Source organism: Dromaius novaehollandiae, chromosome 2 (genome assembly GCF_036370855.1).
Source record: "Dromaius novaehollandiae isolate bDroNov1 chromosome 2, bDroNov1.hap1, whole genome shotgun sequence".
NCBI classification, from domain to species: Eukaryota; Metazoa; Chordata; class Aves; order Casuariiformes; family Dromaiidae; genus Dromaius; species Dromaius novaehollandiae.
The window spans coordinates 146,956,981-146,975,747 of record NC_088099.1 but is presented as its reverse complement, the minus strand read 5'-3'; the positions used below and the strand labels follow the sequence as shown (position 1 = coordinate 146,975,747).

Below are 18,767 nucleotides of genomic sequence, written 5' to 3'. Positions count from 1 at the left end.
GTGGCTTCTAAGACCTAAGAACTCCTGTTTTCCAATGTGTCTGTTGCTGACTATGCGGGGATGTTGTTTCACACTCCATATTCGTCTTACAGTATTTTTACAAGCTGTTGCTTATAAATAGTGTCATACAGGCCAGAATAGACTTGTAGTCATTTAACTGTAGTTGTGAGACTACCTCTTAGGGTCATTACTGCCTCTTTATCTCAAGTAGAAAGTGTTTTGGCAGAACCTGTTTTCCTTCTTAATGTAATATCTTTCTCTGAGATGACTGTCTAAACAAAATTGAGATCTCTTTTGTACTTACTGCACTTCTTTGCAGTTTATTAGTTATGAGTAGCAGGGACTACTGGGCCATACAGATAATCATCTTTAAGATTCATTTAATGTACACACTCTGTTTGTTGAGAATTACGTATTACATTATTTCAAAAAGTCAGGATTGTTCAAGTATGCTAGGAGATCCCCTTGAAAAAAGAATAATGCCAGAGATTCAAAATAAATATAGAAAAGGTAATTCTGTAAAATTTTGAGAAAAGTCACCTTTTGGAATTAACTTCAGTTGCAGCTATCCTAATGTGAATTATAGTTAAAGATTGATTTAAGATATTTTCTTACAAATTAACAATTCTCCCCTGATTTTATATATCTGTATATATGCCTTTTATAGTCCAGTCGCTTCTAAAGTATGAATTGCCATGTCACTGGGTTGGTAGCTCACATTTTATTGATAAGATTGTTTTGTTTGTTTAGTATTTTCCTGTTAGTACAAGTTTCGATCAATGTTTTCCAAGAAGCCCATCCATTTTCTGGGTTAAAAACAATATTCTGTTTGTATTTCTGCAGTATTCGTCTGGCATCCCCTACTCAGAGAGGAACTATCTACCCACCTCTAATTACTATTGCTTACACGGATGTGCTTATCCAAAACCCTGACACCCAGAGTGTGATGGTGAGTTCTTCGTGCTATTTTAATTGAACAGAATTGTTCGTGGTGCTTTTAGTTCTGTCAGAATTCCACTAAAGTGAAGCTTTTTTTTTTGAGTGTGAAATGAAATAAGCAGTTTCTAGTTCTATGTGTTTTAGAAGTTGCAAATTTTCACTAACACTTAAAGCTTTTAAAATAAAGCTGTTCAAAGTAGGTTTTTTAAATTTATCTGAGTCCTTAAATTAAAATACATAGAATTTTACAATCAGTTGTATAATGGTAAATTAGACCAGAGTGCAAATTAAAAAATGTATGCACAGAAAATAACCAGAAAAAAATACTCTTTATGCGGTGAACTGAAAGCAGCAGCAATTTAAGCACCAAATGGAATCTTTTTCTTAATGTTGTGCATTATCAGGAGATCGTTATGAAACAGACATTTCAGGTTACTTGTGGTTTAAGTTAAGATTTTGGCAATAAATCTAGAATGTCCTTTGGTGTTCTGCCTGCTGTGCTTCATTATTTGCAGTAGATCTCTTAAGTTTAAAAATAAAATAATCCAGAATCTATAGCCACAGGGGGTTAGAGACCAGCTTGGGGATCTTCCTTCTCTTAAAGCCACAGAGTTCTGCTGTGGGAGATGCAAAAGAGGTATTGCTTCCTCCTTCCCCTTCTGCCCACCACAATGGGCAGCAGGCCAGGCGGAAATGTCTGAGAGGCCAGTTCCTATGCCTTCGTTGCTTATTAGATCACACTGCTTTAACGAAATGAAAATGTTGAGTTTAATGTGATAATCATTCTGCTATAAATAAATGTGCACAGACTGTTAACATTTTCTGCTTATGAACCTTCTTTTAATGGTTCAGGCTTCCAATACTGACAGACATCTAGCTAGAAATTTCTGATGCTAGAAGTATTCCTATTCACTGGCTATTAGCTCCTTAAAAGGAAGAATAGACTGAGAATAAGAAGGATAGAAGAATTAGAGCGAGACACTTCCCTGTTTAAATAATGCCTTTATTTAATCATAGAAACAGGACTGTTTTTAGAAAATAATTCAATCAAATGGAGATGACAAGAACAATTGTTTTCAGTATCTCTCCTTTGTGCTATTACATGATTTCCCCCCTAGATACAGGTCTGATCTACTTAGGTGTTGTCAATTTTGGATGCATCTTTCATGGATTTAACAAATTTGATACAAGGCACTCATAAGAGCAAAAAGACATTAAATTTCATTGCAAGTTCTACAAACTCTTGGCTTCTGATAATTGAGCATATTTAGTCTCAAATCTAAATAAGGTGATAGCATTAGCTATGACAGGAACAAATGTTTCTGGAAAGCAAGGCACTGTCCATTAGCATGGGGATTCTTCTTGTTTGTTTGTTTAAACTGAATTACAAATTCTGTTCTTTATAATACTTTGTTAACTTTAGCCTTGCATGACAAAGACTCGGGCCAAAACTTTGTAAAACCAAGGCAAAGATTTTCTATTCCTTGTACAACTCTTTTAGACAAAGTCAAATTAGGTCTTAGGTCTATTTAAGCTAGAGAGAATAATTTTGATGTAGTTTAACAGTGTTCTATTTCATTCATGCTGGAAAAAAATTGCTGCCTGAGCTATGTAGGAGCTCCCTTTTTAATTTTGCATATTAGTGTAATTATATTTACTTGAAGTTTCTCTTAATCCACACTGTTAAAAGGGAAGGTATCAAACACTTGATAATGCCTTTTTTGAAGCAAAGCATGCACAATTGTAGGGATTATAACTAGCAGAGGTCCGTCCCCAGCCTTATCCTTGGTAAAATCTGTCTGGGTTTCAAGTATCTCCTACATTAAGCCTGGGAGCACATGCCAGCACCAAGTCTGGCACTGCAGCACGTCAGGTCAGGATGCGTACACTGGGAGAGGAGGTACGATGCAACTCTACAGTAGTCCGAGATGGGGATTGGCACCAACTAAAAAGTAGTAAAACACCACTGACTATAATTGTTTTAGCATTTCAGAATTTCTATACATATTTACTTTTCATATTTTAATATTCAGGTTTCCTTCTCAGTCAGTTATGAGATGAATCAGTCAGAGGCTCAGATTCAGACTGATGTAAGTAGTTGTCCTTTATTTTGATACTATGATTTGCTTAGATTTTGTCTCTTTAAAAATATCTGCAAATAATTTTTTGTTCTCTTTAGATCGCATTGGGTGTGTTGGGTGGACTTGCAGTTTTATGGTCCCTTCTCAAGACTGCAGGCTGGAAGAGGCGTACAGGAAGCTCTGTAATTGACTTGCAGGTATAAATAGCTGGTGACCTAAATGGAGACATATTTTCCTATCTTTAAGGAGACCTTTGCTATCACGTGGTGTAACTATTCTGTTTCTTATGGTAACTGAAATAATTTATAGTTGTTTAAATCTAGCTGCATGGAGCTATGGAGTTAGGATCACTTGAGAAAATAGGTTTTTTGCTTTTTTTGGCTTCTGATGTTGTCATTTAGGAAATAGTTTTGCTAAAAAGGCACAAATGCAGGTATTTATAAACAGAGCAAATCTGATCAGTTGAGCAGTCTTATTAGTTTTCAGATTAATTCTCCTTTGAATGAAGAGTTCACTCCTTTGTAGTGTAAGCTGCGTAACATTTTACATGAATGTACTGTATACATCAGTTAACTGGTTTTACAGGTTTGTACAATGTTCTTTCATAATTACAGACAGTCTTGAAGTTCTTACTATTTTATGCTGGAGACCTCGCCAATGTGTTCTTTATCATCACAGTGGGCACAGGGATTTATTGGCTTGTATTCTTCAAAGTAAGTCTTCTTCCAGATTTTGTTATTATGAATACTTATTAATAATGCATAAATTTTAAAACAAAAATTCATTTTCTTTTGTCTTTTGTCTTTTTTGCCTTTCTGGTCAGACTTTTGAGGCAAGTTATACATGATGTTCTGTGTGTTTAAATTTCCAGCTTTTTCCTTTCCTTAGATTTCCTTGTGCTTGCAGTCTGCTTAGTAGTCAGTTAAAATATTTTACAAATTTGAAAAATTACACATAAATCCACATACATGGATCATTTTCTGCAAAAGATGTTCACTCTTAAGCACTTAATATGTTATTACATATGCCATCTATGCTGTTTCAATATAGCTTCTCAATTACAGGCTCAGCAGTTTGTCTCTGTCTTTTTACCACTTCCATCTCAAGAAGAAGATTTTGTTACGTACGTAGGATGTGCTTTTAGTCTAAAGGTAAATGTTTTTTTCTTTGGGCATTCAAGACATTTTACACGTGCTTCTTTATATTTTCATTAGACTTGTTTTTAAACATCTTGTACAATGCATGTTATTAGTGTATAGAGGTAAACAATTATTTTAACTTTATTTCTAAGAACAAAGTCATTTTTCCATGGAAATAGTTTTAATGGAGTTTTTTTTTTTGTAAAGAAGCAAATGTCTAAGGAAGATAATCTTTAGAAAATTATTCTTTTAAGGATAAAAATGTAAATAAACACAAGTAAAATAACATCATATCAAGAAAAGAAGCATTACTGTCAGTTCCTGACCAAAAAGAAGGATAACACAAATTAAAATAATTATGTTCAAACATATTCGTAGAATTTAGAGGTCACTATTCTCTCTCCATGGGATATAGAAGTATTTCATTAATTTTGGGTAGTATATTGATTTGGAATTAATAATACAGATTAAACTGTTATGGGAAGATCCATACTCAAATTGCTGTAATTGATTACTTTGCTAGATTTTCTTGCTAATTCTGGACCTAATCACAGTGCTGACTGATTAAGGTGTCGTTCATGAGCTCTTTCATGACTTACGATTATGCCAAGCTTTTAATTTAAAAAAAAAACAGTATATCAAAATTAAATTTAAAAGTTGCAGTGTCAGGTATAGTCGAGTGTATTTTTTGCTATATTTAATGAAAAGCATGTGCTTGCCATGACTTTCTTTGTCTATATACTATTGCTTACTCGAGTTATACTTAATCTTTTTCCTTAGGCTCTGCAATTATTACATAAATTGGTTTCACAACTTACTGTAGATATTTTCTTTATTGACTGGGAAAGACCTAAGGGGAAAGTTCTTAAAGCAGTTGAAGGTAACTCAAACTAAACTTGTTTGTATACACAGCTTTGATTAAATTCTGATATTACTCTCAGGTATTACATTTCAGAGCTTTGTTGTTTTTATTCTTTTTAGGTGAAGGTGTTATAAAAAGTGCTGCTGCACCTGTGAGCATATGGAGGACATATTTTATAGCCAATGAATGGAATGAAATTCAGACAGTGAGGAAGATAAATCCCCTCCTTCAAGTGCTTGCAGTTCTTTTTTTTTTGGAGGTATTATTATTGTTGTTGTTATTTTCTATAATTCACAACCATAGTGTAACATAAGAGTCTGGGTTTTTAGTTCTTCCATTCTTTAATTCTTTATGGTAATAGGAGGACCTTCAAGTTCACTTGAAAAACTGTAACTTTGTAGAATACATTAGTGTTTTCATATGGTTCATTTTATTTATATCTAATTCTATATCTATGTATATCTGTGTATTTATATATCATTGTAGTATTTCATTATGAAAAGACTTAAAAAAACAAACAAGCTTTAATTACTTTGGACACCTTTGTTGAGTTTATTTTTCTTTTTTTTCTTAAGCTAATGAGTTACCCTAAATGGCTTAAGAAACTGATAAATTTGTGTACACACTCAATTCTTTATTTGCCTACTGGCTCCCTTCTGCCACAGTCTATGGCATTTATATTTACCTGAACTGTAGCTTCCTGCTTGCTAACTTGTTAGAGTGACCTTTTATAAAGCAGGAAATGAGATCTGCTAGTTCTGTTCTTGATGTTGCAACATAAGGCAGTGTGCCTTCAGTTATTGCTTAAGGGTATATGAGTAATTGTACTTAGCTGTTAGAAAATATATCAGTTTGTTTCTTCTGTACTGTTTGGTAAGTGCTTTTACTTTGGTATATACTCTTGAAGCGTGTAGCTTATAGTTGTTTATGTGAGGTTTATTATATTTTTCCATACTTCATTTTAATAATTCTGTTTTTTAAATGTCCTATTTTTCTATTAAATTAAAAGCAATAAGAAACTTTTTCTCATTAACTACTTCATACAAGTCAGGACCAGTTTAGGTGCCACGATAGGGGGAAGGCATGGGGAGAAAACGGAGCAGGTATTCACAAAGCTAACTAGTCTCCTGAGATTAATCTTCATAGGCTCCTGTTACTAGTTTATACAGAGAGACTCCTGTAAAGAGTGATGCACATCTTGCTCTGTAATTGCTGCCATGAATTTCCATCTGGGAAAGTCCCTTTCTTTCTTCTGAAGAAATCATGGAAGATACCTCAGCAGGCTCAAAATAGCATGTGTGAAACCCCAGATAGTCTTCATATCCTCATTGTCATGTTGAAATGTTGTTTCCCCAGGAGTATGATGAACCAGACAGACGTGGCATTTAGCTGCTGGATACAAAGGGAAAACTTTCGTATTGCACAAAATAGACTTCCCCAGTAACCAATAAAGTGACTGTTCAGCCTTCCCTAGTATGGTGACAGGATGTAATGCGGTAGAAAACAACACTGGAAAAGTATGAGTTGGAGGAAGCTGTAGAAGAACGACTTTTCCTTCCCTCAGGCCATATGTCTAGCACTAAAACAGCCTCTGGTTGGCACTGGTCATCACTGCAGATTTTATTATATGGGTAGTTAAGATGGTACTTTGGCAGCAAAGCTAAGGTTTTCAATATATTTCTATTTTGGCTTCAGTTCTGAATGATTTTCTCAAAATTGTCACATCTTAGGATCAATGTTTCAAGACCTAATTTTTCTCTTATCATTTTTATTTATGAATTATTTTTGGCAGTTTGTTTAAAATAATTTTAGCTATATGGATGGTAGAGGAAAATATATTTCTGTCTGATAAAAGCAAAAAACTCAGCTTCTTACATTTGAAAAATCAAAAAATTGTTTTAGCCCAGAAAGATTCAGAACAAGAAGCTGAAATTTGGCAGAAACAGAATCCCTATGCCATCTGTCTGTAGCATCTTACAGCGTTTATCAATAAAAATCAGAGTGGACTTGTCCTGAGTTTTGCCTTTGTATGTGTGTTTCTGTATCAACATACATACGTACAATATATGTTTTTAATTATGTTTCTAAATAACAACACTGGATCACACAACTGGACTCTATTATAACAAACATGCTACTCTTCTCAGCTGTATTTTTCCTGAATTTTTCTTTTTACTTTCTGTTACGATGGAAACAACAGAGTCATAAGTAATTCTTTTCATTGCCCCAATGTTTTTAAATTGAACTTCATATCTCTTCAGGTGGTGGGATTTTCAAACCTGGCTTTAATGGATTCTTCTTCCAGTCTTACAAGAAGCGATGAGAGTTATGTAGCTCCTTGGAGCCGTATTTTGAGATTTGGTGTGTCTGCTGCACTCTGGCTAGCCATTGCATTCTTACAGGTATGTAACTGACACATGATATGCTGAATTATCATTGTAGGGCTGGTGCTCTGAAGCCAGAATATATCATTAGGCCACCCATACTACTCAACATAGCATTAAGTGTATTCTTAACTACTTTGCTGGTTCTAGACTTCTAGCTTCTAACTTCTAGCTAGTGTGGTGACACATTACAACTCAAAATGAACCTTCTAAGCTATGAAAGATCTTACTTTATATTCACTATCTTCACTCCCCTCAAGGAGAAGAATTTATGCAGCTACTTTCTTTTGCTTTAAACACCTTTGGAGCAACTCCAAGTTTAAAATGAAAAACAGGTTATTGCCAGAATTTTACTTCATAGAGGAAGGATGTTAATCCCATTTCTGGGGTGCGAAGATGGCCACTACTGAAGTCTGTAATTTGTGGCTGTTAACCTCAAAGTTTAACTGCTTTATAATTCAGAAAATAAAGTCAAGTCTGGTGAACTAATAAAGTAAAATGTGATTGGTTTATTTCAGATTATATTTTTTGCCGTGTTTTATGAAAGATTTGTTGAAGATAAGATAACACAATTTATTGATTTGTGTTGCATGAGCAATGTAAGTATATCTTGGTCTAACTTCTGTGGTGACATTTTGAATAGGATAGTATATAAGATGGTTTTAAGAATATTAAATAATATTTCTTTGTTTTGTTTAATCAGAGATCGCTAGCTAATACCCAAAGTCACTGCTTTTTTGGCTCACTTTATTGGTGCAATCTACAAGAAGATTTCAGTTTGACTTTAATTGGAAAAAGATTCTACAGTCATAGATATCAGTATGTCCTTTTAGAGGTGTGATTTTAGGTTGTTATTTGAAGTCATATTAGTTACATATGCTCATACAGAACTAAAAAGTACCAGATTATGACAGAAATGAGCCATGGAACTATTTACTGCCATTCTTTCTACTGATTTGCATTGTAGTGCTTTTGTCTTCTAGACACAACTGTTTGGGTTTTAATTAATATATTTACATTCGGTTTCTGCTCCTTGCTTCTGTTTGTCCCTCAACCCCTCAACTTCGTGGTTGTCCATCCTGGATAGTTATCACCTTTCTTCTGCGCTTTCACTTATACCTGAACTACTCCCCTTTCTCTATTTTAAATATGGGTTTCAAAGCTTTGTGCTACAGGAATTCTGGGTTAACAAAAGAATGCAGTCAGAGCAGATCGAATGAGCGCATTTGGCCAGAACTTTTAAAACTTTAGGTACTAACTCCTCTTATCAGCCTTTTCAGCCTTGGTTCTTCCTTCTCTATGACACTTCTAGGTTTTGTTGGCTGAAACCAGTGTAGTGCATGGGCTGTAATAGAGAGTTAATTTTGTATGTTGTATGATACAGAAGCATTGTATCGTACTGAGTGAAATTCTGTTACATACAATCTCCTAAGGAGCTCAGCTGAAATCATGCATGTGTATTACGCATCACAGAAGTAGCTTTTAAATCCAAATAAAAGCTAGTATCTTTGCTTAAAATGTGTTTTAATTTTTTGACACTGTAGAATTAATAGTGATCCTTGCAGTTGATAAACTAAACCTGAAGCTGGCGTGTGTCTCTAGTTAAACGTAGATTTAGCTAATACGTGAAAAAGTTAGTAAATGTTTTTCTGTCATATATATTTTGATACCTGCCTACTTTGTATTTGTTGTATGGCTGGTCTTGTTGATCTTCACTGTGGATTCAAAAGTTCAAAAATAAAAAGATACTGTTTTAAGTAAAGTATTCTTCTCTTCCCCCACCTCTTCTAGATTTCAGTGTTTCTCTTGTCACACAGCTGCTTTGGTTATTATATCCATGGTCGCTCTGTGCATGGACATGCAGATACCAATATGGAAGAAATGAGTATGAACCTAAAGAGAGAAGCAGTAAGTAAAAGTAGTAAAATTTATACCTGTTCTAATTATTCAGAAAAAACTTTGCATTGTGTGTCTGCACTTGTGCATTGTGTTGCACCCTGAGTTATCATTTTTAAAAAAAATAGCAGCCGTTGGTCTGTAAATAAATGACTTATTAACTCTTCTTGTAATTAATTCTCTCCTTTCTTCTTCTTCGCTGTCTCTTCTTCTGATTTTGTAGATGTAAAATTCCTGTTTTTCTAATATATTTTTTTTCTTGTATATATACCATCTTTTGGATACTGAAGCCTTTGTTAGGCTCATGGCCACATTTGAAGAGATGCATACTAAGAAGCTCTCATAAAGAGAAAAACCCTTACTAAACATCTACTTTTCCAATAAATTCCTTTATTCCATGTGTACCCCTCTTGTGACATTACTTTGCTTTATAGACATCCATTTGAATAACGATTTTTCTGGATCGTTGTATCTTATATATTTGCTGCAAGATTAGGTAAACACATAATGTTTAATATAATAGTGGAGCAGCCTGCACTAACTGTCATGATATCTTGCATCCTTGTAGGGACAAGTAAGAGGAAAGTATCCTAGATAAAGGATATCAATAACTTAATGATATCTGACCAGAAAAAAACATAAACATGTGAAAATTGAATCTCCAACATTGAATTGCAAAGGAATATTTTAAATAATATTTTTGAATTGATTGCTTGTTCCTACAATTTTTTCCTAATTTTTTATTTTAATGTAATTTAGGAAAAAGCATGTTTTTCCTATGGAAATACTGAGTTTTGTATTTTATTGGGTTTTTGAGATTTATTAAGTAAGTTTTGAGAAAGTTGTGGAAAAAGTCAGAAATCCAAAGCATAAGATGAAGCAGGAAAAATACAGAATAAATTATAAATACAAAACAAATGGCCTGAGATTGAATGTCAAAAGATATTTTAGAATATAATAAACTGAACACAAGTGAAAACGGGGAATATGACTTTGTGACAGCAGGGGTCAGGGTTTCATGTCCTAAGGAAATCTTGCTATAAGAGTGCAGTGGATTCAAATATTTAAAGATATGAAGCAGTATATGTACATGAAAGAGAGATGAAAAACTTTTGACTTTTCTGATCTATATGTGAATAATATTAATAATGTTAATTTACAATTATAGGAGAATCTGTGTAGTCAGAGAGGTTTATTACCAAACACAGATGTCCAGACATTTCAGATTTCCATTTCAAGAAAAATGAGACTGCAGTATGACAGGATTCATGAAACCCTAACAAGGGTAAGTGAGATACTTATATTCTGTAAATGTTATTTAAAGTATGTATTTTTCCACTGAAGTCCTGGTCATGTTATATTTCAGAAACGTGGTCCTGCTAGACTTTTGGACTCATCTGCAAATACTTTTGAACAAAACACAAAGGCATACAACACCATGAATAAATTTCTTGGTTCATTTATTGATCACGTATGTATATTGATATTTATATATTAAGGAAAATATAATAAGTAGAGATGAAAAATTGTAATTCTGAAAGACTGTAATTTCTCTTTAAGCACAGATGCTTAAAGACTTGTTATTAAAGAGTTTATGCAACTAGATACTGGTTTGTTCAAGGAAGAAAAAAGGCTACTGTCCAACAGTGCAGCCTGCTCTTGTAATAACAAATCCTTTTTTGTTGTTCACTTAGAATAGACCAGTGTTTTTTTTCATTCATACAGGTCTAAATGGTGGAGCTGTACTCCACCTTTGTAAAAAGTATTGTTCCTTTGAAATCTTAAAACTAGAAGTATTGTCTTTTCTTTTTGTATAGGTTCATAAAGAAATGGATTATATTGTAAAAGATAAGTTGCTGCTTGAACGAATTCTTGGCATGGAGTTCATGGAACCAATAGAGAAAAGTATTTTCTACAATGGTAAAAGGATCTGTGACTCGGTGTTTGTGCTATTATAAGTTTGTAGGTTTCTGTGTAGATTTCTGTCCCAGGATTTACAATCTAAACTGGACTTTACAGCAGGAGAGGTAATTAAACAACAGCTTGTGAGGGAGGTATTTAAGAGACTTGGTGGTTCTCCAGGTTGATACTATCTCTAGGTTACAGAAATCCTGTTTTTAATTTCTGTTGCTTGACTGCAATGTTTTTTCCTTCAGGCAACTGAAAGGATACTGCACAGAGATGTGCACATGTTTATGTGGCACTCTCTTGACTAGCTATCTAGATCCATGATCTATTTCATAAATGGAAAGAAGACCCACAATACTATTGAAATAGTTCAGCACTATGTTTTTGCATAGAACTGAATTTCTTATGAGATAACTAAAAGTACAAATATGAAAGATTTTTCTGAAGAAGATACTGATCACAGTGAGGAAGTCCTCATGGAATAATTAATGTTAATACACCACTCATCCTTGACCACCAAGTTAGGCAAAGTCCAAGTACTTGGGGTTCTTGAATATTTCATTTTGATGCATTTTAAACATTGCCAATACCTGCACCAAAAATGAGTATTCAGATAGGAGCAGTGATGACACCAGCTCTGATTCTGATCCCTGAGCTATGCAGAAGCAATTGAACACTTGGGTTCTCCAGTGCATCATCCTGAATCCCAAGCCCACCCTAAAGCCTAGCCATAATTATTTCCAAGTGACCATTACCTATGTTAAAAATAGATTTAATGACAGTTTGACCATCTATCAACCTTAAACCTAGAATCCCTGGAAAACTGATTCTGTGAAACAACAAGGTTTCAAAAATCTTAATTTACTCATAATTACTGACACGTGACTGATACTTGCATGACAGCAATCCTCATCCAGGGTTAGGCCCTCCACTCCCAACGTTCTGAAACCCAGAGTCCAACTTTAATCCTATTAAAAGATTCTGTCTGGGGACTAGTATCCATGCTAAAATGAAACATAAGCTATGAACTCAGGCTGATGCAAGCTTTGTTTCTCAGCTCTTGAGTTGTGCAGAATCCATCAAAAACATAGTCTTTCCAAACTGTATCTCAAACCCCATTCTACCCCTAGCTATAAATATAGCCATCATCTGCACAAAAACTTAGTATAAATTAGTGATGCATAATGATGCAGGCCCTCATTTTGAGTCCCTCAAGTACTTGGCTGTCCAGTCTCACTGTTCAGAAACTCGAAATCATATCAGAACCATAATTCAAACCATAGATACTACCAGGTGACCAATACACATCTTAAAAATATGTCTTTATTCTTATGTAATAGCACTCCTCAGTTTAGGTCACTGAGCTATGCAGAACTTACTTTGACCTCTCTGACACCAAGGCTGCAAAAGCTGAACTCTAATTTGAACCACATGCCTTGCTATAAATATAGTTAGGAATGCAGCACATGTCCTGCAGCTAAATAGAAGCTGTGGCCATAGCCTGTTACTAGCATCAGACTAGATGTCTGAACGACACAATTCCTCAAAGGTTTGGGCTCTCCACCCGCATCTTTATGAAACACTAACTCTAGCAGTGAATATTGCCAGGTAACCAGTTTCTGCACTAAAACTATACCTAGGACTTTCAGCAGCCTCTGTCTGCGACTCTGCACCTTGCAGTACCAGTCATTCCAAAACCTTATTCCAAACCTCAGTTGTACTCAGCCATAAATGTTGGCAGGTATGCAATACCTGAGGTAAAATTAAATGTTGAATGTTACTGATAGAAACAATGATGTGATGTCTCCAAACTGTGCAATGTTCAACAAAAATCTGCTCTTTTGAGTGCTGTTATTTCAAAAATCGTAACCCTCAGCATTGATATAACTATATTGCTTGATGGCTTAGATTGTGATAGTTCTTAGAAGTTTAGGTGTGGATCAGGATTTAATGGTGGACCTATAAAATCTGGAATGAAAACATGCTGCTGACACTAGAACTTACATTAGACCTGTTTTTCTGAAAAAGCAGAAAGAAGGAAAAGAATCTCTATTTTGCTTACTTTAAGTGTTTTCTCTTTTGAGAGTGGCGCTTGCTGATAAAGAAGGGAACAAGTGGTCTAAACTAGTTTGGCTACAAAAAAGGTATTTTAAGCTTAAGAGATCTGTTTCTGGGGAAATTATTAACCAAATGAGCAAAGATAATGTTAAATGCTGAAACTCCTCTTAAGTAAGGCTTTAAGCATGTGTTTTATTAGTTTGTTGAATTGGGGCTGGAGTTAGGACTTGCTGAGAAATTCAACAAGGAACTTTGATCTGTTTCTGCCTTTTTTTAAACAAACTGGTTCAGATTTCTGAAGTGAATAAAGGTGTATGGCATGTGTGAGCTTTTTTTTTGTGTTCTGTTAGTATTAAACCATTTTGTGAGTGAAAAAGTATTGGTTTTGCTTAAATATAATGCCATAACTGGCTTTTATGGTATTTTCTTGCTCAGACTTTCCTCTCTTTGTCAGCTTTCTCAGTGTGGATTGACAAACTTCACAAACTTGCACTTCACAGAAATAATCCTTTTTCAAAAAATTATTTTGTTTCTCTAGATGAGAGACACTCTTTCAGTGATGTTCTCTATTATGGCAACGAGACAACACTGCTCATCTTTGATATCCTGTTTTTCTCTGTTGTGGATCTGGCTTCCCAAAGTTTTGTTTTAGCAGCTATTCTCACATATTTGCAACAGGAGGTAAATATGCAATTTAAAAACAAAATCTTATTTTAAGAATGTGGGTTAGTATGCAAATTTATATAATTAGCTAGATACTTAAATCTGTAAGCAGTATGTTGTGACAGAAGATTGTACTGAGAGCTTATAAAGCAATTTTTTGACTGTGTGTGTGTGTGTGTGTGTGTGTGTGTGTGTGTAAAATAGACTTTGTGAGAGATTAGTTTTATTCTCATACATATCATGAATAAAGAGGGTACAAATAGCTTTCAACAGAAAACAAAAATATCAGTTAAAATTAATCACCTTAATCTTTCAGGGTGGAAAATGTTTCAAAATCGCCACAGGGAGTTAAGCACCTAAATCATAAATAACATGTCAATGAATTAAAGATAATATGAAGTTATTATTTTTATGTTAGGTATTGAAACGTGTTTTAAACATTGTCTTTAATATAATTTTTCTAAAATATTTTTAGATATTTAGGTTTATTCGTAATACAGTTGGACAGAAGAATTTGGCATCCAAAACGTTGGTGGATGAAAGATTTCTCATTTAATTGATTAAGAAGATGAAATACTTTGTTCAGGAGTTAATCATGGAAATCGTATCCAGGAGCAAAGCATCTCTGAACTACAGGTTAATTGTAGTACACTGTTCGATAATAGTGTAAAGATTTTGACATTTGTCATCTTTTTATATTTTGTACTATTAAGCTCTATTTTGTGTAACTTCAAATATTTTTAAATTTGTGTACACTAAGCCATAGGCCTTTGAAAGGAAAAGTACACGAAAATAAGCAGTCAGAAGCAGAGCTAATGTTATAATTAGAATAAGACAAAATTTATTTAGTGGCTTCTGCTAAGATACGGACCGTTCACATTGAGGTCATAATTTGAATATACTTGTTGTCAGGAGAGGTTGTCATCTCCTAAGATTTCTGAAAAACACTGAAATCTTCTTTTTCTCCTTTTTTTGAGGTAAAATGTTTAGCAAATGTATTTCAAATTTCATGCCATACAGGATTTGTTAAGAATTAAACTAGCAAGTATTTCAAGAGGACCATTTAAATGTCACTTATTTTCAGTGACTTCAACTTGAAATTTTTACTTTTATTTATTGGCATAGTATTACCTGCTTTTATCTCTTCCCTTTGCATTTACCTTACTGTTTTTCTTGGGCATGGATTGTATGTGACAAAGTTCCATACGTTTGAGATACAGTAGTGTTACAGCAACACAGAAGAGTAGCATACTGATAGAGAAGAAGAGAAGATGGTGGATATTTTTGATCTGTTACTGATCTTCTGTAATCTAATGTGACATGCCCAGGAAAATACAGTAATTCCTCTGTGCTGCTTCAGACAGTGAAATAGAAGTAATGGTTCTCATCTTTTTTGAGTGTTTTCACAGGTGCCTGGGTATTTATATGCCTATATCCTCTGGCTCTCTAATTTTCTGGCTTTGTTATCTTTAGATTTAACACAGTGAACATAATCATTTTACCTTCATTATCTGTTTGGAATTTAGCCGATTTAATAAATGCAAGTGCCACTTATTAAGTGTTACGAGAGATTATGAATGGCCTTCAAAACATCTTAGAGTAAGGTGTGTACCTCCCATTTGTGTCTCTGAAAAATCCTCTTACTAACGCTTTTTAAAAGTATATGTTTTTCAGTAAATGATCACCCCAGAACAGTTTTCTGTTTTTACAACTGTTACTTATCTTTAGATGATTCAGCAAGGGACTTTCACCAGCAAAAACACCATAAAAGTATAAGTCCAGGCTAGCATCCTTATTCAAAGTGATTCAGCCCCTTTAGTTGGACTTAGCAGATTTTAAATGTAGGTGTGCTTATCTGAGTTAAAGCAGCATTGTTTTTCAGGTGTCTCTTGGCTTCATAAAGAGGAAGGGGTTCTCATGTTGATACCATATCATGATTTTAAGCTGTCGGTAATGTAGACCTAAAGCTCAGGGTTGCTGTAGCTCTAATGTAATTGCTTTTGGAGTTGCAAAAGCAATGTGACTTGCTAGACCAGTATAGTTACTATAAACCAATAGAATTTGAATCTGCCAGTTAGCTTACAACAAAGTAGACAACTGAAGAGCTGATTTTCAGCAGGACATCCATTTATTAATACACAGTTTAGTATGGGCATGTCTGTGCATATCTTACTTTATTTACTTTTGTGCACAATTCTTAGTTTGTTGGTGCAACCTATTCCTCAAAAAAGGTGTGAATACAAAACTTCCAAGGCAGTGTAAATGTCCACTATGAATAAAATGAAGGTTATTGTCTTCATACAATTAAGTCGTCCATTAGGTTCTGGATCTGCTAAAACAGCCATACATTGAACTTCTGTTTAGTACTGTGACTGTATAACTTCAGTAGTTGTGAGGTGTTCTGTCATATTGCCTGTCAGTGATGTATCCAAATTGACGAATGCCAAACTTTAAACTAAGCTAATCTGAATAACTGAGCCATCTGAATCATAGTCTGCAGGAGGACATCTGCAAGGCAAAGTTATACTTGTGTAATGTCCATATATTTCTCTGGTCAATATCTTTGCATCACTTAACTAAACTAAACTTTCCAGATACTGTAAATCATACTGAAGTGTTGGTGTACAAGAGGAAATATAATCTTTTATGTCACCATATTTATTCAAGAGGACTGGTGTGACTAAAAAGGTGTAGAAAGTTACTGGGGTAATAAATGAGCAAGTAGACCATGAATGAATCTGGTACAGTTCTTTTCATATTATTGCCTTCCAGCAATAATGACTGTCCATCATTCTGAATGGTAACAGGCACAAGTTTTTTCTGTGTTGATTCTGATGATTTCCTAGTCATAAATTATTTCAGAGAATAGACCCACACTTCAAACATACCTCTTCCAGAGTGTTCTGATTTATGACTTACTTCAGTCAGAATAGGTAAAACAGGGAATGTCTGCAGGCAAAATGAAGATATGATTGTGCCATAGATAAACACGGCCATGCAGTTTTAATTTAGCCTGTCTGCTAACAGTAGCAATGGAGACACAACAGCATGCCTGCCCTCAGTCTGTGCTCTATTCCCAGTGCTTTTGCTAACCAGGTACACCTTTCCATGTTAAAATCATGCTCTGAGTTGGCTTTAAATATGCCTTTACTTACATGCTGCCCAGAAGGGCATGGGGAAGCTTTAATGGCCTTTCAGTTTGAAAGGACTTCTGCAAAAGGCAAATTTTGTTACAGGTGAATGATTAATTAATCTAAACATGTCCTGTCAAAACAGTTCCATTCCTCGGACCCCCTCTTTCTCTGCACTACACACACATCTCTGTTACGTTTTATTTTTCCAGATCATTTATCTAAAATGTTAGGGTAGCTAACATGTTCACACTGTGTGGTTTAGGAAATAATTACAGGAATCAGAAACTCCAGAAATTCATAGAAATGTTTCTTCATTTTTGCTTTCTAGTGAACACTTGAAATTGGTTGACTACGCTTTGTTCTCATATTGATTGGTTTGTTCAACAAGTAGCTCTTGTGATTGTAATTCAAACTAAATGGCTTTACTTTTTTAATTAATATGCAGTTACAATGTGTCATTCATGTGGCCTGTCTTCAAATTTCTAAATTTAATAAATCACATGACATTTCAAACTCTTCCATATTTGTCTCTCTGAGGAATAAAGAAATTTTAAAGGATGGGAAAAGGGGTTTTTTTCACTTGTTCAATGAGTTTTTCTAAGCTTATAACATGTTTTTCCTTCCATGAACATGAGACATTCCAGAGTGCGGCAGGAGGTTTCTTCTGGTTCTGCAGTCCACAGAAGCTCTTTCAGAAAAAGCACAAGAAAAGGATATTGCAGTTTGTATGAGGACAGAGGGATAAAGTTTTGGATAACCACAACTAACGGAATGAGCTTATTGCTAAGTGTCTAATTGGCCTGATGCCAAAATAGTCAATTCCATAAATAATTACAACTCATGTGCAAACGAGTCATAATGACTGGATACAGTAATTTCAATAATACATTTAAAATTCATAGATTTCATTTACTGGTAAGAACTTAATTTGTATTTGACTACAGTGTTCACTTTAACAAGGGGGGGACAGTCTTCTGCCCTGTCTTTTGTGTCCATTGAGGTAAATCATAGGAGAGGGAAGAAGCGAAACTGGCACAAGGCCAGTCACCCTTGTCCATCAGATTGCTCTTATGTGGACAAAGTGAAAACGCTATCCAAGCTGACAGGGTTTTGTTTGTTTTCAATCTGAAAGAAAGTGTGTAAGAAATATATGACTTTTGGAGGGTAGCACTGCACTATATATCCCTATGAAAATCATGAGACGCTGGGGTGGTGGTAACAATGCTCAGAACTGTTCTTCTACAACACCTGCTTGCCACTGTCTCTCTTTTCTCTAGTCAGGATCACAGTATCATGGTCTTTTCTACTGTACCTCTTCACCTTTTAAAAACACTAATCTCCTGTCCCTCTCTCCCTCTCTCTTCTGTCATTCCTCAAGCCAGTACCTCCACCCGGTGTTTGCCATAGCCCTGTACTTCATCTCACCAGCCACAGTTGAAGTGCAGATCCTGACCCTGACTTCCTACAAGCAAAGCTGGGCAGCACAGCTTTGCACCAGGGGGAATTACTGCCTATCCACACTGTTCTGCTTCTCTGAGCAAGTTGGGGAAGGTGCCATCTGACTGGCCAGAAGGCTGAGGGAAGAATGCCTTTGTGGGGGAGTTGCCCAAATGTGTAGCAATGGATTTATGTACCTTATGTTTTAAGGTGGCAGCAGGTTCTAAGGACTGATGGAATAAAATCCAAATACAGCATTAGAAATC

General features: G+C 34.9%; 1 protein-coding gene across 2 annotated transcripts in view; it reads left to right on the top strand.

Moving 5' to 3' along the window:
* The window catches only part of TMEM67 (transmembrane protein 67), a 32,552-nt gene extending 14,969 nt beyond the window's left edge, over positions 1-17,583 (top strand). For both annotated transcript variants that reach the window (XM_026099790.2, XM_064507754.1), the window contains exons 14-28: positions 844-949; positions 2,973-3,029; positions 3,119-3,217; positions 3,635-3,733; positions 4,085-4,171; positions 4,940-5,039; positions 5,141-5,280; positions 7,283-7,423; positions 7,924-8,004; positions 9,197-9,313; positions 10,470-10,586; positions 10,668-10,772; positions 11,119-11,221; positions 13,806-13,948; positions 14,406-17,583. In XM_026099790.2, coding sequence (XP_025955575.2) covers positions 844-949; positions 2,973-3,029; positions 3,119-3,217; positions 3,635-3,733; positions 4,085-4,171; positions 4,940-5,039; positions 5,141-5,280; positions 7,283-7,423; positions 7,924-8,004; positions 9,197-9,313; positions 10,470-10,586; positions 10,668-10,772; positions 11,119-11,221; positions 13,806-13,948; positions 14,406-14,486 — 1,576 coding nt within the window. In that variant the 3' untranslated portion in view covers positions 14,487-17,583. The remainder of the gene's footprint in view (positions 1-843; positions 950-2,972; positions 3,030-3,118; positions 3,218-3,634; positions 3,734-4,084; positions 4,172-4,939; positions 5,040-5,140; positions 5,281-7,282; positions 7,424-7,923; positions 8,005-9,196; positions 9,314-10,469; positions 10,587-10,667; positions 10,773-11,118; positions 11,222-13,805; positions 13,949-14,405) is intronic.
* Positions 17,584-18,767: the final 1,184 nt, after the last annotated feature.